The 27077-nt window shown below is 37.0% G+C and overlaps 1 protein-coding gene across 2 annotated transcripts in view; it reads right to left on the bottom strand.

The window, feature by feature from the left end:
- Window positions 1–27077, bottom strand: part of HGF (hepatocyte growth factor) — a gene marked incomplete at both ends in the record, with an annotated part of 76431 nt that overhangs the window by 25113 nt on the left and 24241 nt on the right. For both annotated transcript variants that reach the window (XM_080936407.1, XM_080936406.1), the window contains one exon: window positions 1803–1977. In XM_080936407.1, coding sequence (XP_080792533.1) covers window positions 1803–1977 — 175 coding nt within the window. The remainder of the gene's footprint in view (window positions 1–1802; window positions 1978–27077) is intronic.

Consider the following 27077-nt stretch of genomic DNA (forward strand, 5'->3'; position numbering starts at 1 on the left):
CCCAAATTTGATGGCCTCTTTTTCTTTGATCACTATTGTTATGTATGTACAAACATAAATATAAGCTTCCAACTCCACTTTGTTGTTTATGTGACTATGGTTTCAGGCCTGACCATTTTGTATTGGGTAACCAGCCAAGGTTTAAAGAGTTCACCCATGGGATGGCTAATTCTCCCTCTCAATGCTCATTAGGTGACTAGTTCTCTGCCTCAGAGTGGGCCTCATGTTAATATGTATGTTAAAAACCAATTTTTATTTGAATTTTTCCAATAAGCAAAAGATAACACAGCATGGTCGTCTTTGTGCTGTCTATTAATCTGTTCTTGTTTTTGCTGCTTTTGCTAATCTAATAGTTATTTCTTGCTGTGGTGTTAGATACTGCGAGAGGAATAAAAAATAGATTCCTGTGAAGGACATGAGAAAATTTACACCAGAATGACAAGTATAAATTATGTTCTTATAAACTAACAACAATGAAAATCAGAATACAATGTAGTGAGTTAAAAAATGCATTGAGCAGGAGCGGGGCAGGGGTGAGGAAGGAGACCCCAATAGAGGAATTAGGAAAAGAACTGAAGGAGCTGAGAGGATTTGCAGCCCCATAGGAAAAACAACAATATCAACCAACCAGACTCCTCAGAGTTCCCAGGAACTAAACCACCATCCAAAGAGTACACATGGAGAGACCCATGGCTCTTGCTACATATGTAGCAGAGGATGGCCTTGTAGGGCATCACCTGGAGGGAAGCCCCGTAGTCCTGTGGAGAGTCAATGATCCAGTGTAGGGAAATGCCAGGGATGTGAAGTGGGTGGGGAGTACTCTTATAGAAGCAGGGAGAGGGGGATGGGATAGGGGTTTTTAGAGAGAAAACTAGGAAGGAGAATAACATTTGAGATGTAAATAAAACATCCAATTTAAAAAATAAAAGCAAAACAAGCAAGCAAAAACAACTGCTCACAAGTACATAAACACACACTTCCACACACCACAAATCTCCTTCCTAGCTGGACCACTAGATTGTAGAGTTCTCCATCCTGTTGTCAGGTTGTCCTATTCAAAGCCAATTATATAAAAGCAATATAGGTTATTTATATGTGCCATTTCAGCAAAGTTACTCTGTATATTATGTATGTCATACATTTTAAAAGCAACTTTTTTAAGCTTCTTCCAACAAGTTGAACAACATGACAATATTGTTACAGCCTTCCTACAGCTGGTGGGCAAAAAGTTATAGGGAATGTTCATGTCCACAATATAATTAATACTGGAAGCCAGTTTCTTTGATTTGATCAGTTTACATACTTCTGATTCCCATTATCTGCCCAGATCCAGAAATAATTGGAAACACTTACACTACTGAAAATAATTTTGTTCCCAGACTTTTATGGCTGAAAACTTAGCAATTTGAAGAAAGCGTTGATGGAAATCAAAGTGCGCCTCACTGTAAAAGAAAGAAAATGTAATCCTTGCCTTCATGCAAACAGGAAAACTTGAGAAGGATCTAGTCTGAAACCAGTCATCGTGAAAGATTAACTTCTTAAATAAGTCTTTATAAGCAAAATTGTAATGAGGAAGAACCTAAAGATGTATTTTTATAAAACATGATTACCATCCCTCTATCATTACCTAGAATGCTTGTTAAACATGGTTATTTGAGGCCAGAAAAGAAGACTATCCCCCACTTTGCCCTGAAATACACCTAGTCCATTAAGTTGTAATACAAAGAGAGTGAGCGAAAAGCAACCTTCCGCATTTCCCTGGGATCCTCTGAAGTTTGGAGCATTTTCTAAAACCCACTCACTTGCACTTGAAGTTTTCTGGGGTGATGTCATGCTTGTGAGGGTACTGAGAATCCCAGCGCTGACAGGGAATTCCATTCCAAATGGTATTGCTGGTTCCCCTGTAACCTTCTCCTTGGCCTTGAATGCATTCAGTTGTTTCCATAGGGACATCAGTATCATTCACAGTACTGTGGGCTATCGATAGGGGAAAAAAAAAAAAAAAGGAGCTTAAAGGAAACTGTAGCATGCAATCATCCTTCCAGTACCCAGTGCATTTGAGGTGTGAGGAACGTTTTTCAATTAATTTTAAAGTTTAAATTATAAATAAATGGAGTGAGAAATATAACTTAACAGATGACTATTTTCATTCCAATCTTCCTTTCAACTCAACTCTAATTTTTTTCCAGAAGTTTTGTGAAGATATTTACTTCCATATGGCTCTGTGAGGTACATGTTAAAATAAGTTCCTTCTAAAATGAGTATAGTGTCATTCTTAAAGACAAGTTTCTTCAGGACATACAAATTGAACAATTTAATCATTAACATTTTTCTTTATTATGGTAAATGCTTCATAGGTTGATATGTTATTTTCTTATCAAGAAGATTTTGGGGATTTTAAAAAATTGAGTTGTTCCTAGTTTTTTCTAACATACACTCAGGATATACATACATACATAAATCCATGTGTAGATGGTATGTATGTATTTGGTCTGTGCTTGTTTTAATTGTATAAAATATTTCAGTTACTTTAAAATAATCACAAAATTAATTTTCCAATAAGCCAGGACATAAGAAATCCCAGCACTTAAAAAGCTGAGGAGAGAAGACCATGAATTGATTCCTGGAATGTGCTCACATCCCGCCTCAAATAATCACAAAAAGTAAATGTGGAAAGATCTGACTGGTTTCACAAACTCAAATATAAACACCCTAAATCCTCATTATGACAAATAGTCATGCAATGATCTTTAGATAAAAGCCATTTTGTTCACCATATTAAACTGTTTCCAACTTAAATTTTGTGTGGTGTAACATTGTAGAACAAGATGGGTTCCATTCACAGGTACAGAATGGTCTATACATGTTTTCTACGAGTAGCAGTATAAGATTGTTCACAACTTCTTTTCCTAAGTTTGTTTCTTCTTTATCTGTACATAGATGTTTCATTTCACTAAGTTCTCTGGGCTATGCTTATGCTTACGAAAGATAACTACTGCATGAGTTTACCATTTTTCTATCAAACTTTGTAAATATTAACAATAAAGGTAAACAGAACAGTTACAAACTAGACAAAAGATCTCATCAACTCTATAAAACCTAGAAATCGTGGGAGATGGACATCAGGACATGCCTTGGTCTTGATTATTTTAATCTAAATCGAAAGTCCCCATGGTATGAGTGGCAAAAATTTCATGGCAGGGAACAGGAGGGCATGGTTAGAGAAGGGGCAAAGCATCATGCATTCAAGCTTCCTGCTTCCTGACCATGGATATCACTTGCACCAGCACTTCAAGCCTTTGACATCTTGACATTCCCAATATGTGGATTGTGACTTTAAACTGTGAGCCAGGGGAATTCTCTCACAGCGAGACAATGGGTAATTCCCCTTAAAATTTATTACAATAATAACTTTGCTCTAATTGTCTTAATGTGTTTAATAGTTTATGTATTTCCTTTGGAAAATAGAGCTGTAGCTCAGAAATATTCTGATTTATAAATAAATTTATTTGATAATAAAATGTTCAGAGATTGACCTGTATGTTGCTATTTGTGAGTAATACATAAAATGACATATGGTGATGATAGTGATAGGTAGAAGATAGACAGATGAATAGAGAGATAATAGATGACAGCTTCATAAAAAATAAAACACAGGAACACTTAGATAGTAGTTTGTACTGAGCTTCCACGATTTAAATTCAATATTACCTAAAAGTCTTTGTTATGATGTAAAGTAAGACAGATTTCATAGTCTTAGTAACTATATTTCATCAAAGTTAGAACTATTAAGTTGGATAATTTAGAATCAAATGAATATAATATAAAGAACTATATTTATGTGGAACATCTTTGAATAAAAATAACTCTAAGATAGATTAATCCTGTACTAATATATTGAACATATTTCTATAATGTTATGATTGATAGGAATCAGGACCAAAAAAATCCACAGGTTCTTTACTTTAAAATTAGAAGAAGGCTTCCACCATTGCTATGATTTCATTATGGCCATTTGCTCTGGATTGCTGGTGAATTGTGGTTGCCATTGATTATGTTGGTACTGGGATGTGGAACTTCAAATGTGATCAAATCATTAAGAAGCATTCACACTTCCTTCAAAGACTGGATCCATTCTACGGAAGGTAGATGGATAAAGTACAGCCTCTTTGTAACTTTTCTTCTTCTCATATGTCCACTGGTTCTTCTGCCTTCCAAGATGTACAATGCAGCATCAGCGCCTTGCCATTTGCTGTGACTCAGCTTTGAACTTGCAGCTCCAGAACTGTAAGCTTAGATAATGCTCTACCTTACAATTGACCTGTTCTATCATAGAAACATAAGAGAGACTAAGACACTTAGCTATTAGGCACAAGTTCTTACATCACAAACTGGTGACAGCAATAAGAACTTGAGTCCCAAAGGTGGAATGGAGTTTAGATAGGGATACCAGTGAAAACCCTGCTTCTATTAGTATTTCGAGACTTATGTCACCAGCCTTAATCACCTTATCTCCTCACTTCTATCTGTATTTGTCTGTCTTCTTTTCTCTATTCACTGGTGTACTGTTCTTCTTTAGCACTATCCTTGGTAAGTTGCTCCTGTGATCTTGTGACCCACAGCTCAGTCCCAGTTGACACAAGTCAGAGCCATACTTCGTAGATATGAGCTGATAATTTCCCTGAAAAATTAATTCAAAGCTAATTCCAAAGAAATGGACATGCTTTGACTTGACATTACCTGATGGAATGTATTCATATATAGACAGGTTTTAAAGATTGCATTCTCTATTGTTTTTTGGCTGTTTCTTCTTTTAGATAGAAAAAAAAAAAAAGATGTCACAAAGGGGTTTCTGGAAGCAGGACATTCTGCCTCAAATCACCATTCATTATCCAGTATGAGAAATATTGGATAAAACCTAGTTATATCTGAATCACTACATAGAGGCTTCAGTTCAAGGACAAGTTGAAATATGTTTAGTAAAAAAGCTTGTCATGACAAATATAGATGACAATAACTCATTAGGAAATCAATATCTGGCATATGAAAGAATGGCTGTAGGCAATAACATAATATTCAGAAAAACATGGAGTAAGCAAATTTTAAAAAGCAATAAAAGACAAATAATTTTCATAGAAATAGCCCATTTTTAAATTTCAAGAACACTTGCATTATAAGAATTCTCACTTTAATAAAATCAAATAAAAAAAAGGACATGAAGTTGGGTGGGTATGGAAGTAGAGGGAGCCAGGAGGAGTTTAGAGAGAGGAGAGAATATGTCAAAATATATTAATGAAAAGGTTAATTTAAGCAAAGGAAATCTGTTGCACAATGATATGGAAAAAATATGTCACTAATATTTTAGCCACTTTAATCTCAAGGTCAAGCTGAGAAGCCTCTGTTGCTAGAGTTCACTTTCTGTCAGCTGAAGAATTTTCTAACTAGAGCTAATTAAAGAACATTCCACTTTTAAATGCAATTATAAAATACTCATCATTTAAACCATTAAGTTGGCTATTTATCTTAGAATTCACTCACATATTTTTAAAATACAGCATCTTTTATATCATCATCGTTATTATTATCATAATTATTGTTTGAGTTTCCTTTTTTGACAGAGGACTGTCTTCCTGTTTAGTCTCACAAATGATAGACTTACAATACTAAACCACAATGTTTGGCACTTCAGGAGAATATTCTAAAGGTTTTGATGAGAGAGTACTTTGTAAAGTCATTCTTTGCTAAAAAAATAAAAATAAAAATATGGTAGTATGGTAACAAAACCAAGGTGATGAGGGGCTGGGAAGATGGCTCAGTCGATAAAGCTACTCTCTCATGAAAGTAAAACATGTGAGTTTAGATTTGCAGCACCAATTTAAAAACTGAGTCTGTTGGGGGTATTGTAATCCAGCATAGAGCAGATGGTCAGTGAGGGTGGACAGAGACAGGCAGATCCATGGAGATAACTGGATAGATAGTCTAGCCAAATCAATGGTTTACAGGTTCAGAGACGCTGTTCCTGAAACTAAAAGGCAGAATAATTAAGAAAAAAAGGTCATGCCAAATTTTGTCCTTCACAATGCATGCCTGCACACAGATGTATTTATACACACACATACACACACACACACACACACACACACACACACACACACACACACATATGTAACATAGGCACAAAAATAGATCACATAAAATATTCTAATTTAGAAGTAGTAGAAAATAAAATCTTAAACGTATTATATGAAAAGTAAATATTATATCACATAAATATGTTTCATTAGGCTTCAAAGAGATATAACATATGAAAACAGTAATCATTATTGTACCTATTAATTTAATAAGAATTTGTAACTAAACAAAATCTTAAATATTTTGGTTTTTATTTTTCCTCATTTTAACTTCTTGGAAATGTGTCGTAATTTTAACCACAAAGCTAGTGCTTTTGCTAACTATCAAATTCAGCATTAGTATATCAGTATTCATTTCATTTCACATTCAACTACTAGAAATGACCTCAACAAGAACTTCATAAGTCTGCAGTGCATACAATAAATAATTTAGATGAATGAAGATATCTTCCTACAACTACTTAGGGCAACTAAGTAACTTTAATCACTAAGACTTCTTATGAAACTTGTTAAAGCCACTCAATAAATATTATCTGATGAGTGATAAATATTATCCATGATAAATGATTTGTTCATAGACCATTTAACTATGATAAAAATGCCTGATGTCATTGTTCACATACTTACTGTTCAAATAAAACAACTTATTTCTGAACTACAATAAAATAGACTCCTTCTGCTGCCCTACTATATAAATACCAAAAGCCAGAGCAAAAGTAAAACAAACGCTTCATGATAATTGATTTGGAAAGGGCTGTCAAATGTTAAGAAAGGCATTCCTTTGTACTTAATCTTTCAACATGGGACTTGGATCGAGGAAGGTTTGAAAGAGTCTTTAGCAGACATATTCAGAGTTAAAGACGTGCAGCACCATAGCCAAATATCTGCTAAAGCTGATCAGCTCAAGATAAAACTACACATTTTTAAAATGCATCACCACACACACACACACACACACACACAGCTTATTTTAACAAGTATGTCTACTAAGTTCACACTGAACATAGCAGAGACTCCTTTGAGAGTTCCTCACAAATGCAACATACTACCAGGGGTGGGAGTGAATGTTTGACCTTGATGACTGGCACAGTTTTCTATTTTGAAATACGTTAAGGAACACAGCATCCAGTATTGAAATTTCCACTGTCTCCTTAGAAAACCATGGAAACCAATGGGGGCTTCTTGGAACATTTGCTTGTCTTCATTGGGTTGCATGCAGTATTATCTAGTTGCCAGAATATTTGAAGGCATTTTGTGTTATTGAAGAGATGATTTTAAGTAAAGATGATCAATTTATCTAATTTCTAAGGCAAGCACCCTTCCCAGACAGGCATAAGTAGAAACAGATCACTTAGAACAGATCAATCCAGGCATGGTGGCATACACCTGCAATACAGCTTTAGGCAGGCTGAAGAGGGGGGCTCATAAGACAAAGGCCAGCTTGCACTATATAAAAATACCTTCATGGAGGCAGTGGGAGGGGCAGGGGAATGGAATCGTGAGAATGAGATAACATTTAAAATGTAAATGCAAAGAATATCCAATAAAAAAAATTGGGGGGAAAACATACTATTTTTTTAAAAAGTAAGCAAACAAATATATTTAGTTAATGTTCTCTGTGAAACTCTTGCCAGATCTTTGCAGAGAAACAGTATTTTTTAAATGGATGTCTATGAATGCTAACTAGGAAGTAATAGTGTAAAAGAGCCATACATGGGGATTAATAAGCTTTACACAATCAAGTAAACCCTTACTTACATTCACTATCCGTTCCCAAGTTACCATCCTTGCCAAAAATAATGAAGATTTTCCATCAGAGGAAAGCAGCCTGACACTTCCCCCTCTGAACATAAATATGTGTGCAAAGACCAGAAAAATACAGCAAGTATTTTAGAAAAAAAGAGCACATTCCCGGTTCTTCTTTTTATTATTATTTTATTGAATATTTTTATTTACACTTCAAATATTATCTCTTTTTCTAGCTTCCCCTCCATAACCTCCATATCCCATCCCCCACTCCATGCTTTTATGAGGATACTCACCCACCCACCTATCCCCTCCTGCCTCCCCACCCTGGCATTCCCCTACACTGGAGCATCGAACCTTGGCAGGACCAAGGGCTTCTCCTCCCATTGATACCCAGCAAGACTATCCTCTGCTACATCTGCAGCTGAAGCCATGGGTCCGTCCATGTGTATTCTTTGGATGGTGGGTTGGTCCCTGGGAGCTTGGATTGGTTGATATTGTTGTTCTTATGGGGTTGCAAACCCCTTCAAGAGCTACCAAACTAAATCAATATTGAGGATGTCAAGAAGTACATGCTGATAGGAGCCTGATATAGCTGTCTCCAGAGAGGTTTACCAGAGCCTGACAAATACAGAGGTGGATGTTTGCAGACGACCATTGGATTGAGACTCAAGTACCCAGTGGAGGAGTCAGGTGCCCTATTCTTAAATAGGTTCTGGAGATACAGAATTGGGCCCTCACGATTGCAGAGAAATCATTCCTATTCACTAACCCTGATGAACCTCTCAAGCTGCATACTCCTATTCTCCCTCCTTCTGTCACTTTCTCTCCCCCCCCTTGCTTCATGCATCCCTCCCCTCTTAACAGTTAAAATAAATTGCTTATCATGCCAGAGGACAAATATCTTATTATGCCCTGGAGTTCATCCTGCCTCATAGCTTCACAAACATCGCTACCGAGGAGCAATGAAACCCAGGGTTTATCTCATGATGGGCTCCAGAGACGTGAGTACAGTCTATAAAGCCACCCTCCCGTCAACAGGACTTGTGCTCCTTGGACCACAAAAGGCAGGATCAGACCCACTGTAAATTTAAAGAGCTTCTTGTTTTAAAGTTGACATGGGAAAGTAGTAAAGACCTCCAAAGTACAAACCTCAAATTGCTTGCACGTTTGCTCTCTATGTGAAGCCAGTACTCATACTGAAACATTGCCTTGGACTTCATCCAAGCCTTTTCTGGTACAGAATACACAGGAGACAAGGCATTCATGAAAGGTCTTCAAGTCTATAATATTATTTCTTAGAAGATGACTTGGAAGAGCCATCCAAGTGAAGGCTTTTCCCCTGAGAAGGGTATTGATAGCATGATTTCTTTTTCCTAACTGAGACTATAATACAATTCTTATTTCTATGAGTCTCTACTCTGGCCTTGAACTTCTAATAAAACTCAGTGAAACAGTCAGTTATTTAAGAGGAAAAGCAATTTGTCATAAATATTTTCCCATCATCTAAATACACTGAAGTTTTAAAGATAATGATACTCTCTTTTAAAGAGTCTCATTTGAGTTTTAGCACAAGGGAGGCTTTTTGTATCAGTTATAGTTGATTATTTTGTCATAACAAAATGCCAAGGACTTTGTAGTTTAAACAATTGAATTTATTCTATCACAGTTCTAGAGACTGGGAAGTTCCAGACCAATGTCCTGCTCTGCTGGCTCCTAATGAGAGTTCCTTTTGACTTGCAGATAGTTGGCTTCCTGCCCTGTCTTCACATGACAGAGGAACAGGAGGAGAAACTCCCTTCTGTTATAAGACCATCATTCCACTAGCTTTTGGCCCTTTCTTAGAACTCTACTTAATATTAAATCCCATTTAAAATACTTATGCCAAAATGTAATCATGTGGGGATTTAGAGCCACAATATTTAAATGAAGGGAACTTAATGATTCAGTCTATTGTAATGCTACAAATAGATGCTTGAGTTGTGAAAGACCTGGGCAGCACATAGTTCTAAAATGTGTGTGGTCAAATATAAATCATCTGCTAGTTTACATAAAAAAGAAAAGAGAGAAGCAATAGGATAACTGACATGAGATAAGAGAAGACTAAAACAAAATCAATTAAGTTAATAAGGAGGAAAACCACAATAGCCCATCAAACCCTGAAGCCTGTGCGTGAGCTTAGGCCATGGCAGAAGAATATGAAAAATACATTAGGCCTAATTCCTGTGCAAATCAAGAAACACACACACACACACACACACACACACACACACACACACACACACCATATGAAATTAATGATAGTGGAAAACTCCAAGTATCAAAGAGTCAACTGTTACTTAACAACACCTTTATATTAAAATCTTGCAATAGCCAAATACTTTGCTTAAATAGAATCTCCAGATTTTAGTAGAAAGACAAAAGAATAAAAATTTAAAAAATTGTAAATACCTGAAAAATTCAGATGAGTTAAAGACATAAGAAGGGAAGTTTAGATTCTGTAAATATACTAAAGGACTTAAAAGGGTACTTAGCTAGGCACTGTGGCACATACCTTTAATTTCAGTACTCAGAAGGTCTACATAAAGAGTATTTACTCAGAAGATCTACATAGAGAGTATTAAATCAGGCAGAGCAACATAGTAAAAGAGTAATTCATAGAGCCTGGCCCAACAGCCAGCCGGAAAGGCGGCTCGTACAGGCTGAGCAACTGTGACCGGGAACAGATCTTAGGAACTTCTGTTCCCACCCGGAGACGACTTCAGGACGCAGAGCGGAACCTGGCCCAACTGCCAGCCGGAAAGGCGGCTCGTACAGGCTGAGCAACTGGTGAGTGGGAGACCTAGGCTGCAGGGGAGCAGAGGTATCTCTGCGGAGTGCACACGGAAAGGGCACCCCCTGCCCTGACCTGCCCTGTCCTCCCCGATCCAGTGACCGGGAACAGATCTTAGGAACTTCTGTTCCCACCTGGAGACGACTTCAGGACACAGAGCAGAGCCTGGCCCACCTGCCAGCCAGAAAGGTGGCTCGGAGAGGCTGAGCATCTGTGACCAGGAACAGATCTTAGGAACGTCTGTTCCCACCCGGAGGCAACTTCAGTACGCAGAGCGGAGCCTGGCCCAGTTGCCACCTGGAACCTGGGCTGCCGGGGAGTAGAGAGATCTCTGCGGAGTGCACACGGAAAGTGTACCAGGGACACAGACCAGATACAAGGGAAAGGCAAGAACATATCACTGACAACAAAATGGCAAGAGGAAAAAGAAAGAGTATATCCCAAGGAAACCAAGACAATCTAGCAACACCAGAACCCAGCTCTCCGATAGTAGCAAACATCGGAATTCCAAACACTCCAGAGAAAGAAGACACAGACCTGAAATCATGCCTCAAGACGCTGATAGAGTTACTTAAACAAGAAAGGGAGGAAAAGCAAAAAGATTCAGAAGCTTTTAAAGAAGAAACAAGAAAAACACTCAAAGAACTCAAAGAACTAGACGAAAACAGAACCAAAGAAATAAAGGAATGGAAGAGGGAAATTAAAACAGAAATTGACACAATAAAGAAAGCGCTAAAAGAGATAACCCTAGAGTCAGAACACCAAAAGAAGAAATCAGGAGTCATAGAAGCAAGCATTTCCAACAGATTACAAGAGATCGAGGAGAGAATCTCGGGGGCAGAAGACAACATTGCAAACATAGACAAAACAGCCAGAGAAGATGCAAAAAACAAAAAGCTCCTAACCCAAAATGTCCAGGAAATACAAGACACAAAGAGAAGACCGAACCTAAGGATAATAGGAATAGAAGAGGGAGAAGAGTATCAACTAAGAGGCACAGTAAATATCTTCAACAAAATCATAGAAGAAAACTTCCCTACCCTCAAGAATGAGATGACCACAAGCATAAAAGAAGCCTTCAGAACTCCAAATAGGTTGGACCAGAAAAGAAATACCTCCTGACACATAATAGTAAAAACATCAAGTGCCCAAAGTAAAGAAAGAATACTAAAAGCAGTAAGAGAAAAAGGTCGGGTAACATATAAAGGCAGACCAATCAGACTCACACCCGATTTCTCAACAGAGACTATGAAAGCTAGAAGAGCCTGGACAGACATCATGCACTCCTTAAGAGAGCACAAGTGCCAGCCCAAGCTGCTATACCCAGCAAAACTATCAATCACCATCGATGGAGAGACAAAGATATTTCAAGACAAATCAAAATTCACACAATATCTGACCACAAACCCAGCACTACAAGGAATTATAGGTGGAAAACCCAATACAAGGAGGGAAAATACAGCCTAGTAAAAACAAGAAAACACCTAAACAAGAAAACTAAAAGAAGAAAAAAACACAGACACAACTCAACCCAAAAAAGCAAAAATGGCAGGAAACAGAAACAATTATTCCTTGATATCTATTAACATAAATGGTCTCAACTCCCCAATAAAGAGACATAGACTATCAGACTGGATACATAAACAAAATCCAGCCTTTTGCTGCATACAGGAAACTCATCTCAGAGACAGAGACAGACACTATCTCAGAGTAAAAGGGTGGGAAAAAAACTTCCAAGAAAACAGCTCCAAGAAGCAAGCTGGAGTGGCTATTCTAATATCGAATAAAGTAAACTTCCAACCAAAAGTTATCAAAAAAGATAAAGAAGGACACTTTTTACTCATTACTGGGGAAATCTGTCAGGAGGAACTCTCAATCCTTAACATATATGCTCCAAATAAAAAATCACCCACATTCATAAAAGAAACTCTACTAAAGATCAAAAAATACATTTCACCCCACACAATAATAGTGGGAGACTTTAACACCCCACTCTCACCAATGGACAGATCAGGGAAAAAGAAACTGAACAAGGACACTGCAAAACTAGGAGAGACTTTGAACCAACTAGAATTAATAGATATATACAGAACATACTATCCTAAAGTAAAAGAATACACCTTCTTCTCACCACCCTATGGCACCTTCTCGAAAATTGACCACATAATTGGACACAGAACGAGCCTTCATCGATATAAGAAGATTGAAATACTCCCATGCATCCTCTCAGATCACCATGGTCTACGGCTGGTCTTTAACAACAACAAAGAAAACAAAATGCCCACATACACATGGAAACTAAACAACGCTCTGTTAAAGGATAGCAGGGTCAAAGAAGAAATAAAGAAAGAAATTAAGGACTTTCTAGAATTCAACGAAAATGATAACACAACATACCCAAACCTATGGGATGCAATGAAAGCAGTATTGAGAGGAAAACACATTGCCCTAAGTGCTTCCAAGAAGAAACTGGAGAGAGCTCACATCAGCAACCTGACAGCACAGCTAAAAGCCCTAGAACAAAAGGAAGCAGATATACCCAAAAAGAGTAGACGGCAAGAAATAATCAAAATTAGGGCAGAAATAGACCAAATAGAAACAAAAAAAACCTTTGAAAAAAATCAACAAAACAAAGAGTTGGTTCTTTGAAAAAATCAACAAGATTGATAAACCCCTAGCCAGACTAACTAAAGGGCAAAGAGAGAGTATCCAAATTAACAAAATCAGAAAGGAAAGTGGTGACATAACAACTGAAACTAAGGAAATTCAAGAAATCATCAGATCCTACTACAAAAACTTATACTCCACAAAATTGGAAAATCTGGAGAAAATGGACGAATTCCTAGACAGATACAAGGTCCCAAAGTTTAACCAGGACCAAGTAAACCATCTAAATAACCCTATAACACCTAAAGAAATAGAAGAAGTCATCAAAAGCCTCCCAACCAAAAAAAGCCCAGGTCCAGACGGGTTCAGTGCAGAATTTTATCAGACATTTATTGGGGATATAACACCAATATTCGCCAAACTATTCCATAAGATAGAATCAGATGGAATATTACCCAACTCATTTTTTGAGGCTACAATAACCCTCGTACCTAAGCCACACAAAGACCCTACAAGGAAAGAGTACTTCAGACCAATCTCACTTATGAACATTGAGGCAAAAATACTCAACAAAATCCTTGCAAACCGAATCCAAGAACACATCAAAACCATCATTCATCATGACCAAGTAGGCTTCATCCCTGGGATGCAGGGATGGTTTAACATAAGGAAATCCATCAATGTAATCCACCATATAAACAAACTTAAAGACCAAAATCACATGGTCATCTCACTAGACGCTGAGAAAGTATTCGACAAAATCCAACACCCCTTCATGTTAAAAGTCCTGGAAAGAACAGGAATCCAAGGCCCATATTTAAACATAATAAAAGCAATATACAGCAAACCAACAGCCAACATCAAACTTAATGGCGAGAAACTTGAAGCAATCCCACTAAAATCAGGGACTCGACAAGGCTGCCCACTCTCTCCCTACCTATTCAACATAGTACTGGAAGTCCTGGCTGGAGCAATTAGACAGCAAAAGAAGATCCAGGGGATACAAATCGGAAAGGAAGAGATAAAAACATCACTCTTTGCCTGCCGATGACATGATAGTGTACTTGAGTGACCCCAAAAATTCCACCAGAGAACTCCTACAGCTGATAAACAAGTTCAGCAAATTGGCCGGATACAAAATTAACTCAAACAAATCAGTAGCCTTCCTATACTCAAAGGACAAACATGTGGAGAAAGAAATTAGGGAAAAGGTACCCTTCACAATAGTTACAAAAACTATGAAATACCTTGGTGTGACACTAACTAAGGAAGTGAAGGACCTGTATGACAAGAACTTAAATCCTCTAAAGAAAGAAATTGAGGAGGATCTCAGAAAATGGAAAGATCTCCTATGCTCATGGATTGGAAAGATCAACATCTTAAAAATGGCCATCCTACCAAAAGCAATCTACAGATTCAATGCAATCCCCATCAAAATTCCAACCCAGTTCTTCATGGAATTGGAAAGATCAATGTGCAATTTCATATGGAATAACAAAAGACCTAGAATAGCGAAATCCATCCTCAACAACAAAAAAACATCTGTGGGAATCACTATCCCTGACCTCAAGCTATATTACAAGGCAATTATGCTGAAAACTGCATGGTACTGGTACAGAAATAGGCATGTGGATCAATGGAATAGAATAGAAGATCCAGAAATGAGCCCTCATGTATATGGGCACCTGATTTTTGACAAAGGAGCAGTAAACATTCAATGGAAAAAGGACAGCCTATTTAACAAATGGTGCTGGTCCAACTGGCACTCAACATGCAAAAGAATGAAAATAGACCCGTTCTTATCTCCTTGTACAAAGCTCAAGTGTAAGTGGATTAAAGATCTCCACATTAAACCAGATACACTGGAACTATTAGATGAGAAAGTAGGGAAAACCTTAGAACACATAGGCACAGGAGAAAATTTCCTGAACAAAACACCAATGGCTCAAGCTCTAAGGTCAAAGATTAACAAATGGGACTTAATGAGATTGCAAAGTTTCTGTAAGGCTAAGGACATCGTCAAGAAAACAAAACGGCAACCAACAGAATGGGAAAAGATCTTTACCAACACCACATCAGATAGAGGCCTAATATCCAAGGTGTACAAGGAACTCAAAAAGCTAGACACCAGAGAATCAAGTAACCCTATTAAAAAATGGGGTACAGAGCTAAACAAATCATTTTCAGTTGAGGAACACCGAATGGCCGAAAAACATCTGAGGAAGTGCTCGACATCCTTAGCCATCAGGGAAATGTAAATCAAAACAACCCTAAGATTCCACCTCACACCAGTCAGATTGGCCAGGATCCAAAACTCAGATGACAGCAGATGCTGGCGAGGCTGCGGAGAAAGAGGAACACTTCTCCACTGTTGGTGGGGTTGCAAGCTAATACAACCACTCTGGAAATCTGTCTGGCAATACCTCAGAAAATTGGATATAGTACTACCTGAAGACCCAGCTATTCCACTTCTGGGCATATACCCCAGAGACACTTTAATACACAACAAAGATATATGCACCACAATGTTCATAGCAGCTCTATTTATAATAGCCAGAAGCTGGAAGGAACCCAGATGTCCTTCAGAAGACGAATGGATACAAAAATTGTGGTACATATACACAATGGAATACTACTCAGCCACCAGAAACAATGACTTAACCAAATTTTTAAGAAAATGGCTGCATCTAGAGAAGATCATCCTGAGTGAGATAACCCAGTCACAAAAGAACAGACATAATATGAAGTCACTGATAGTGGGATGCTAACCCCAGAGGCTTGCACTCCCCCAGAAACAACTCACAGACTGTATGAAGTCCAAGAAATAAAGAAAACAAAAAATATACATATATTTACAAAACAAGAAGACTTTGACTATTTTCATGTTGTGTTTTGTTTTGCATGTACTTTAAGCTTATTGCAACTAGTACGTTTTCAATGCATACTGTCAAGCCCTTGAAAAAAATCAAGTACTGACTAAAAAACATTCTCATGGTTTTATGTAAAATTTATTTTAATGTCTGAAAAAACAGTACTGACAAAAATGTATAATTTTAAGCAAAAAATGTTTAAAATCTTTACATTTATCTTTGTTTTGCAAAATAAAGTCGTTTAAAAAAAGAGTAATTCATAAATAAATGAATAAATAAACAATTGACCAAGTCATGTATAAAATTTGGAAATTATAATGAAAACAATACTTAAACTATAATCCCAGCAGTTGGTCAGCAAAGGAAGACAAATGTCCCAAGTTTAAGCCAATGGGAACTATACAATTAGTTCTAGGCTAGCTCCATAGTGTCATCCTATTTGAAAAAGAAAAATGTGGAGGTGGAGAAGGATGGAGAGGAGGAGGAAGAGAAGGGGAAGGAGGAAAAACAGAATTGGTATAGATGAAATGAAGGCTAAGTTAAAATTTATACAAGGTATAGCTTTAAATTAGACAAGGACAGAGAGAAGAAGATTATGCAAGAGGAAAAGGAATTGCCATGAAAATTCAATATACATGAGATATTAAAAAGAAAGTGAAATAAAACAAAAAACATTGTATGTGGAAGAGAAAAAGTACTCCTAGAAAGAAGACTGGTAAGATTATTAAGTCACTTCATACATTAAAAACATGGAAGAAGCTTCTGGTCTGCACCTCTAACTGTACCCATGGCAGATGGAATAGCATGATACCCCTGCAAGATCCCATAACCTACTGTCTTTCAGGAGATCTGCCATAACCAGGTAAACAGATGTAATCCCTACCCAAATACCCACACCAGCTGGAAACCCCACAGATCCCTGCAGACCTGGAATCTATTCTGCCAAGTCTGAGCCCCATCATCCTTCCTGTCTATACCTCCATCTCAACCCATGGCAGATCAGTAGCATGACTGCCTATCCCAAACCCACAGCCTACTTCTTTCCTAGGAGGTCTCCAATAATGAAAAAAACAGATAAATCTGCATTTTCCTCCAAGATTCCAAAGCCAGCTTGTCACCCAGAAGATGGCCTCTAACCAGGGACACAAAGACACAGAGACAGTACTGCCTGCCTCCCGTAAGTCCTGTTTTACCCCAGATCTACCTTCCTTCAAGAAGGCCTTCTCTAGTGCAAGACACTCAGGCTAGTTCACACCAGAAATAACTAAACAGTAAAGGGCAAGCACAATAACATAAGTAACAGAAGCCAATGTAATTTGGCATGAACAGAAGAACCTAGTTCTCTTAACACAGCAAGCCCTAGATATGCTAATATACCCAAAGAGCAAGTTTCTGACCTAAAATTCCATCTCCTGAAGATGATAGAGGCCCTTAAGGAGGATAAAAATAACCCCCATAAAGAAATATAGGAAAACACAGGTAAACATGTAAATGAACTTAAAGAGGAAACAAATCAATTACTTAAAGAACTACAGGAAAATAAAATCTGAAAGGTTAAGGAATTTAACAAAACCACCAAAGACCCAAAAATGCAAATAGAAACAACAAGGAAATCACAAATGGAGGCAACCCTTGAGATAGAAAACCTAGGAAAGAAATCAGGAGCTACAGATGCAAGGAGCACCAACAGAATACAGAGGATGGAAGAGAAAAATCTCAAGCATAGAAGATACCATAGAAGATATAGACACATTGGACAAAGAAATACAAATAGTTCCTAACCTAAAACATAGCAGTAGAAGAGCATGAAGATTCCCATTTCCAAAGGCCAGAAAACATAGTCAACAAAGTCATAGAAAAAATTCCTAACCTAAAGAAAGAGATGTGTGTATACACACACACACACACACACACACACACACACACACACACACAGACACACACACAAGAAACCTGCAGAACACCAAGTAGATTGGAAAAAGAAAAATGAAAATATCCCACTATATGATAATGAAAACAATAAATGTACAAATCAAAGAACAATAAAAAATGTAAGGGAAAAATGACAAGAAACATATAAAGACAGGCATATCAGAATTACATGAGATTTCTTAAGGGAGACACTAAAAGCCAGAAGATCTTGAACAGATGTCATTCAGACACTATCAGACCACAGATGTCAGACCTGGCTAGTACAAGAAGCTCAACTCTCTATCATCTTAGTTGAAGAAACTATATTCTATGAAAAAAACTAAATTTAAACAATATCTTTCTATAACTCATCCCTAAGGAGAATACTAGAAACAAAAGTCCAACCAACACAAGAGGGTAACTACAGCCAAAAAAAAAAAAAAAAAAAAAAAAAAAAAATGCAAGCAACTAATCATCTCACAACAAATCCAAAAGAAGAGAATTACATACACATAATAAAATCTCCAACAACAAAAATAGCAGACACTAAAAATCATTGATCTTTAACAGCTTTTAACATCAATGGATTTGATTCCTTAATAAAAAACACAAGCTAATAGATTGGATATACAAACAGGTTCCAGCATTTTCCTGCATAGAAGAAACAAACCACAGCAACAAAGACAGGACTACCTCAGAGTAAAACACTAGAAAAAAAGATTTTCAATCAAATGGTCCCAAGAAACATGATGGAGTTACCATTCTAATAGTCAATAAAATAGACTTTCAACCAAAAGTAATCAAAAGATATGGGGAGAAACAGTGCATACTCATTGAAAGAAAAATCAATCAAATTCAAGGGCACTCATACTGGTAAAAGAAACCTTACTAAAGCCCAAAACACACATTGAAAGTCACACAATAATAGTGGCATACTTGAACACCCCACTTTTACCAATGAACATGTCATTGAAACATATACTAAACAGAGGCACAGTGAATTTAACAGAAGTTGTAAACCAAATGTATTTAACACATATCGACAGAACATTTCACCCTAAAACAAAAGAATATAGCTTCACTACACAAGGAACCATCTCCAATATTGACCATATAATCAAACACAATACAAGTTTCAGTAGATAGCCCACATACTCAAAGGAAGTCGGACAATTTTGTGCTCAATGATAACTTGATCAAGGAAGAAATAAAGAAAAGAATTAAGGACCTTCTAAAATTCAGTGAAAATGAAGGCACAGAATGCCTGAATTTATGGGGCACAATGAAAGCAAAGTTAAGAGAAAAATTTATAGCACTATGTGACTTTATAAAGAAATTGGAGAGATCCTATACCAGCAACTTAAGAACACACCTGAAAGCTCTAGAACAAAAGGAAGCAAACATACTCAAAAGGAGCAGGGAGTAGGAACTAGCCAAACTCAGGGCTGAAATTAACTAATTAGAAACAAATGGAATGATACAAAAAAAAAATCAACAAAACCAAGAGCTGTTTCCTTCAGAAAATCAAAAAGACATATTAAACTTTAGCCATACTAAAGAGCACAAAGACAGTATCCAAATCAACAAAATCAGAAATTAAAAAGGAAACATAAGAATAAAAACTGAGAAAATTTAAAACAATCATTATATTTTATTACAAAATAATATATGTGACAAAACTGGAAAATCTACATAAAGTGAATGTTCTCTAGAAAGATGACACATACAAAAGTTAAATCAAGATTAGATAAACTACCTGAACAGTTCAATAATTCTTAAGGAAATAGAAGCAGTCATTAAAAGCCTCTCACACAACAACAACAACAACAGGCCCAGGGCCAGATGTTTTTACTGCAGAATTCTACCAGACTTTACAAACAAGGTTAATACCAATATTCTTCAAACTATTTCACAAAATCAAAGCTAAAGAAACCCCACCTAATTCATTCTATGAAGCCATAGTTACTCTGATATTAAACCACACATAAACCCAACAAAGAGAAAGGACTTCAGACCAATTTTACTTATGAATATTGACACAAAACTATTTAATAAAATTCTCACAAATCAAATCCAAGAACAGATCAACACTATAATTTACCATTATCAAAAAGGCTCCTACCCAGAAATGCATCAATATATGAAAACCCATCAATGGGATCCACTATAAAAGCAAACTCAAGGACAAAATCACACCATCCTCTTATTAGATGCTGAAAATGCCTTTGACAAAACACAACACCTTTTCATGTTAAAAGTCTTGAAAAGATCATGAATTCATGGCACATACCTAACCATAAAAAGCAATATACAGAATACCAACAACCAACAGCAAATTAAATTGAGAGAAGGTGAAGCAATCCCACTAAAATCAAGAACAAAACAATGTACTACTTGAAGTTTTATCCAGAGTAATTAGACAACAAAAGGAGGTCAAAGTGATACAAACTGGAAAGGAAGAAGTGAAAGTATCACTATTCATGGATAATTTGATAGTATACATAAGAAAAATTAAAATTCTACCAGAGAACTTTAGCAGCTGCTGATAAACAACTCTAGAAAAGTGGGTGTATATAAAATTAACTCAAACAAATCAGTAGCTCTCCTTTATGATGAACTGGCTGAGACAGAAATTAGGGAAATACTATCCTTCACAATACTTATGAGTAATATAAAATTCTTTCGTAAATCTAACCAAGCAAGTAAAAGATCTGTATGACAAGAACTTCAAGTCCCTGAAGAATGAATGTGAAGAAGACCTCTAAAGATGGAAAGATTTTTCATGCTCATGGATCAGTAGGATTAACATAGTAAAAATGGCCATTTTATCAAAAGCAATCTATGTATTTAGTGCAATTCACATCAAAATCCCAACAAATTTTTGCAGGTAGAAATAGTAATTCTAGGCTTCATATAGGAAAGCAAAACAAAATAACAGAATAGCAAAAAAAAAAAAAAAAAAAATTCTAAAATAAAAGAACTTCTGGGGAAAACACCATCATTGAACTCAAACTGTACTACAGAGCAATAGTGATAAAAAAAACATGCATGGTAGTGGTAAAAAGATAGACAATCAATGAAATAGAACTAAAAACCAGAAATAAACCCACACACCTATGGACACTTGTTCTTTGACAAAGAAGTCAAAACCATAAACTAGAAATAAAAAACATCTTCAACAAATGGTGCTGGTCTAACTTGTGATCTGCATGTAGAAAAATGCAAATTGAACCTCATTAATCATCTTGTGCAAAACTCAAGTCCAAGCAGATCAACATAAAACCAGATACAGTGAATTTAATAGAAGTTAAAGTGGGAAAGAGCCTTTCTCATTGGCAATAGGGAAGAGAGGACTTTAAACAGAACTCCAATGGCTCAGGCTCTAAGATCAAGAATTGATAGATAAGACTTCATGAAACTACAATGCTTCTGTAGGGCAGAAGGCATAGTCAGTAGGACAAATCGACAACCTACAATTTAGGAAAAATCTTCACTAACACCATATCTAACAGAAGGCTTATATCGAAAATATATAAAAACTCAAGAATCTAGACTCCAAAAATCAAATAACCCAATCAAAGATTGGTGTAAAGAGCTAAACAGAGAATTCTCAACAGAGGAATGGTAGAGAAGCACATAAAGAAAATTTCAACATCTTTAGTTATCAGAAAAATGCAAATAAAAAGGACCTTTTTGGCACCGTACATCAATCAAAATGTCTAAGATGTAAAACTCAAGTAACAACACATGCTGGCAAGGATGTAGAGAAAGAACACTCCTTCACTGATGGTGAGATTGCAAACTGGTGCAAACACTCTAGAAACCAATCCAGTATTTTCTTAAAAATTTGGAAATAGCTCTCTCTACCTGAAGACCAGCTATACCACTCTGGGCCATATACTCAAAAGATTCTCCAGCATACCACAAGAACATATGCTCCACTATGTTCATAGCAGCTACATAATATTCAGAAGTTGGAAAGAACCTAGATATCCCTCAACTGAAGAATAGATACAAACAATGTGGTTCATTTACACAGTGGAATACTATTTAGCTATTAAGAACAAGGGCAAACAAATGAATGGAACTATAAAATGTCATCCTGAGTGATGTAATACAGACACAAAAGGACATTCATTGTATGTATTCACTGATAAGTGGATATTAGCCAAAAGGTACATAATATTCATGATACAGCTCATAGACTGACAACATTAAGTTTAATGAGAAGGAAGACCCAATCTAGGATGCTTCCCACTTAGAAGGCTGAAGAAAATAACCATGGGAGATTAAAGGAGGGAGATAACTGAGTGGGAGAAGGGAAGAGGAAAGGGGGCAGAATAATATATAGGGGTTCTTGAGAAGCCCAGAGGGTCAAGAGAATTAATGGAAATATTCAGCTGTAGGGAGTGGGGTGGGAGAACTTCTAGAAAGTCAAAGACCTGGGATAAAGAGGCTCCCAGGACTCAATGGGGATGATCTTAGCCAAAATGACCAATGGTGAAGAGATGGAGCCTAAAGATACCACCTCCAGTAGATAGATGGGGTCCTCAGTAGAGGGATGGGGACACCAACTTACCTTCAACTTTTTTGACCCATAATTGTTTCCATTTAAAATAAACATGAGGACAAAAATGGAGGAAAGACTGAAGGAAAAACCATCCAGTGACCAGCCCAAGTTGGGATCCATCCCATGGACAAGCACAAAACCCTGACATTATTATTGATATTAAGTTGTGCTTACAGACACCAGCCTAGCATGGCTGTCCTCTGAGTGGCTCTACCAGAGATAGATGCAAATACTTACAGCCAACCATTGGACTGAGGTCAGGGGTCCCTATTGAAGTAGGTAAAGGGGATGCCATCCACATAGGAAGAACATAAGTACTTAATAACCCAGACCCCTCAGTGTTCGCAGAGATGAAACTACCAGCCAAAGAGAATACATGGGCTAGTCTGTGGCCCTCAACTTATATTTATCAAAGTCTTGCCTCAGCAGGAGAGGATGTGCCTAGTCCTGTTGAGACTTGATGCCCCAGAGTAGATGGATGTTAGAGTTGGGGATAGGGAAGCAGCATCTTGTCAGAGGCAAAGGATAGAAGAGATGGGGTTGGAAACTATAAAAAGGGGAACCAGGGGAAGGGCAACATTTGGAATGTAAATAAAATAATAAAAAAAAGTTTGGAAGATTAATTAAGGATGCTTGATTTTTGTCTTCATTTAAAATCAAAGAAATCTTTAGTTTATTTCAATTATTACTCCCTCCTACTCTCCTTTCCTCCGTCCCTCTTTCCTTCTTTCTCCCCACATCAGGGTGTGTGTATGTTTGTGTGTGTGTGTGTGTGTGTGTGTGTGTGTGTGTGTGTGTGTGTGTGTGTGCTACAGTTCAGCTTAAGGATCAAAAACAATGTTACCAGAATTTTGAAAATGCCATTGGTTTTGTAGTGAGAAGAAGAAAATTGGAGGGTACAACAGTGAACAGAATGATGACTCCACTCAGGAAACCATTGATCCAAACACTGATGATGAGCAACAGTCCTTTATAGCATGAGGAGGAGACTGATGAATCAAATGTCCAATGAAGAAATTCACAGAAGCCTAGACAGACATCTCTAGGTGAGGCATAAAACAGGAAATGTGGAAGAGAGTTCCAGGGCTGGGATTATTCTAGGATTTTAGATTCTGAACTAGATAAATGATTGCAGTAAGCATACAAATAAGCATTTAAATCACAGAACAGGCCCTACTGCAAGATTAATGAAGAAACTCAGAGGAAGATTTGAAAAGTAGGTAAGTTAACTGCGGTGAGACACTGAGATCAGTGGTGACAGGCAAGCGATCTATTCTATTCCATGAACTCTAATGAAACAAATCAACATTCAGTGATCCAACATGGAAAAGGGCACGTTCAGGTATACCTTACATTTGTGAGAACCTCCAGAACCTACAGAATCAATTGTCTTCTCAATAATGTTACTATAAGATCACTTGCACCCAAAAGTCTGAAGGCACAAGCAAACATACATGCCTGCCTCCTTTTAAAGTGACACTAGTAAATTGGATTAAAAACAAACAAAACTCTAACACAAATTTTTTTAATTTACAAAAGTAATACACCACAGATTTCTCTATTTCTGAAAATTACATATTTTCTCACTACAATTAATTCTATTAGTATCCAATGTTTTAACTATTTCTAATGAATTCATATGTTTTTAATTTCTAATATAAAAAGCATTGGCTCACATAATCCACAGAGATACAATGAGAATCCTAAGGACAGCGTAGAAGAAGTTTTCCTTCCAAGAAGTTTGTAAATTGACTTAAACAATCATTGAAGCTTTTTAAGGGATGTGAGTCATAAGGAAGTTTCACAAGGACCAACAGACTAATGCAGATGATACAATTCATCTCAACTAATATTATTTCTGACTAATATACAGAACAAACTTATTTAAAATATAAACTTGCCACAGAGAATAGCATAACCATAGTCCATCCAGGGACTGCCCAGGATTTGCAATCTTATCTGTTTGTTGAGGGAGCATCTTCATGGAAACAACTGGAGGGGAAGGGGGATGGGAACATGGAGGGGGGATAACATTTGAAATGTAAATACAGAGAATATCCAATAAAATAATTTAATTTTTTTCATATGCTAGTGACTCTCAAAACTTCTACAGATGAAATGTGTGAGGGTTTCTGATGCTTATAGAGACATCCCTTTGTGAAGAGTATGTTGTGAAAGAAGATGAAGAAGCCTTCTGTAGAGCACCTAGGCACAAGTTTACAAACAGTGAGCAACATCCATCTTTAACTTCCAGGGACACACTGACTAAAGGAACGCTTATGAGAAGTGACAGGCACTTATTTGAAGTTCATTCATCAGAAAGAGAAATATCATTCAAATCATGACCCTGAAAGTCACACATTGCTCTAGGAAACAATGGCAGCTCATGTGAAATCACTGAAATTTTGGGGTGTTCATAGAACTTGGTCCAGCTCAGCCTCATGTTTTTCCTTTGCAACAACAGAGTCTGTGACACATAGCAGTTGCTCAGCAAATCCAAACCCACAGAAATGGGCCCAGAGCCTTGTGTTCTCTCCCTGCTGGCTAACACTGCCTTATGGCCAATGTCACTAATGGCATTCTCCAATATCATCCAGAAGAGTGGATTTAGATTCATCCCCTCTAAAGTAGATTCTCACCCTTCACCTTAGATGAACAGTATTCACATGAGCATCTATACAATACCCTGGGGAAACTATGCCGTATCTTCCTGCCATTTCTGGCTCCTCACAATGTTTCATGTCTACTCTGCGTTATTCTCCATGAACAGTGCTCACATCCTTCCCCACTTTGCCATCTCACTGCCTGTTCCTTCAATTTCCACTCTATTCCTTCAGAGACCGCAATCCACGTACTTTTGTTGAGTGTCTTTTCTTTCTCACCTCATTATATTGCTCTGTAATAACGTTATATTGAAACTGAATCATTAAATTGCCTGTGATTTTAGAATACACACACGCAAGTGCATATGAGTTCATTAGGCACCTGTATGATACCCAGAGATAAACAATTATTAATAATCCATGTGGATGAATGTCATAAATACATTTAAGGTATGCTCAAATATTTTTATCATTGTCTCTAGTGCCTGTAAACTTCAAGGCAATGCATTATACTAAAAAATAGGTTGTGTTAGATAAGTGCTTAGGTTCCAAAAGGTAGAAAAGGAAAAGGATAACAGTAACTTTTTTTTCATTTCTTATTCCAACCTTTTAAAACACCCTTATGATTTGAATTAGATCCACAGAGGAGAGCAGGGCTCAGGTTTCCCAGGGTATCTGTACCAGTCACAGGGTGAATACTTGTGTATATGAGTACACATGTGAAAGTGTATTTATGCATTTTGAGTGTGCATTCGTGGGTTGGTTCTCCGAGCATTCATGTGTGTGTTTACTAGTCCTTGTTTTAGAAGAAGGTTTTAATAATTCCTAGATCACAAACAATGAAAGAGAAACAACTGGTGCATTGTAGCTGACGAATCTAAAAAGATGGAAAGTTGAGGGTGATTAAATAAGTCAATGGGTGGAACTAATCCAGTCTCAACAGAGCAATACTGTCATCGGAGCCATCTTAGATTTTTAAAGGACAAAACAGATGATTCAGTCTCCCTGGAACACTCTGTATCAGCTAAGAGGCTTCCAGATTCTGTGATCACTTCACATACACCATGTCCTTTCTCAGCGCCTTTCTGACTTGCCCAAAGGCTAGATTTCATTAGTGGGTCTAAAACTAACACTGACAGTTAGCACTCTGAATAATGTTTCAAGCCTTTTTCAGCAGACATTCCTTATCATGCCGGTACAGGGAAACATCCAAATATCCATGAACCTCATAATTTTGTGCTAGGTGCAGGTACATGATTTTATATAAGTGATTTACTTATATATCTCTATAGCAATATATAACTTTGAACTGTCAAGCTTGTCTACAGCATTATACATCTTCATAAATGTAAGCGTTTCTACTGATCTTAAAGCCGGAAATGTAAAAGCATGTCTCTAATTATTATTACAGAGCAAATCTTCAAAGAAGAGAAAAGACATGATTAGATATTAAAGAGAGAACCATGACCACAAATTTAAAGGGATATAACATGTAAGAAGATATTTAGCTTGTATCATGAGCATTTAGCTAAGGATCAGCATCCAGAAGCAGAGCTTAGGAATATAGCAAATTGAAACAAAATGTAGGCCATAATCAACATTATCTAGAGGGAAGACACCACCCTCCAGAGGTTAAGGACACCTGTGAAAAGCTTCAATGAAGCATAGTTTTCCCCATCACTGGGTCTCTTTGTCCAAAAGAGGTTTTCCATCAGTCTGCAGCTTAAGGTCCAAGTCAGAGACAATAGGGAGAAAAATGATCCAGATGGTAAACTCTGAAGTGGTTGCAAGCATAAGAACTTTGGA

This window comes from Micromys minutus, assembly GCF_963924665.1.
Source record: "Micromys minutus genome assembly, chromosome: 23".
Lineage (NCBI taxonomy): Eukaryota > Metazoa > Chordata > Mammalia > Rodentia > Muridae > Micromys > Micromys minutus.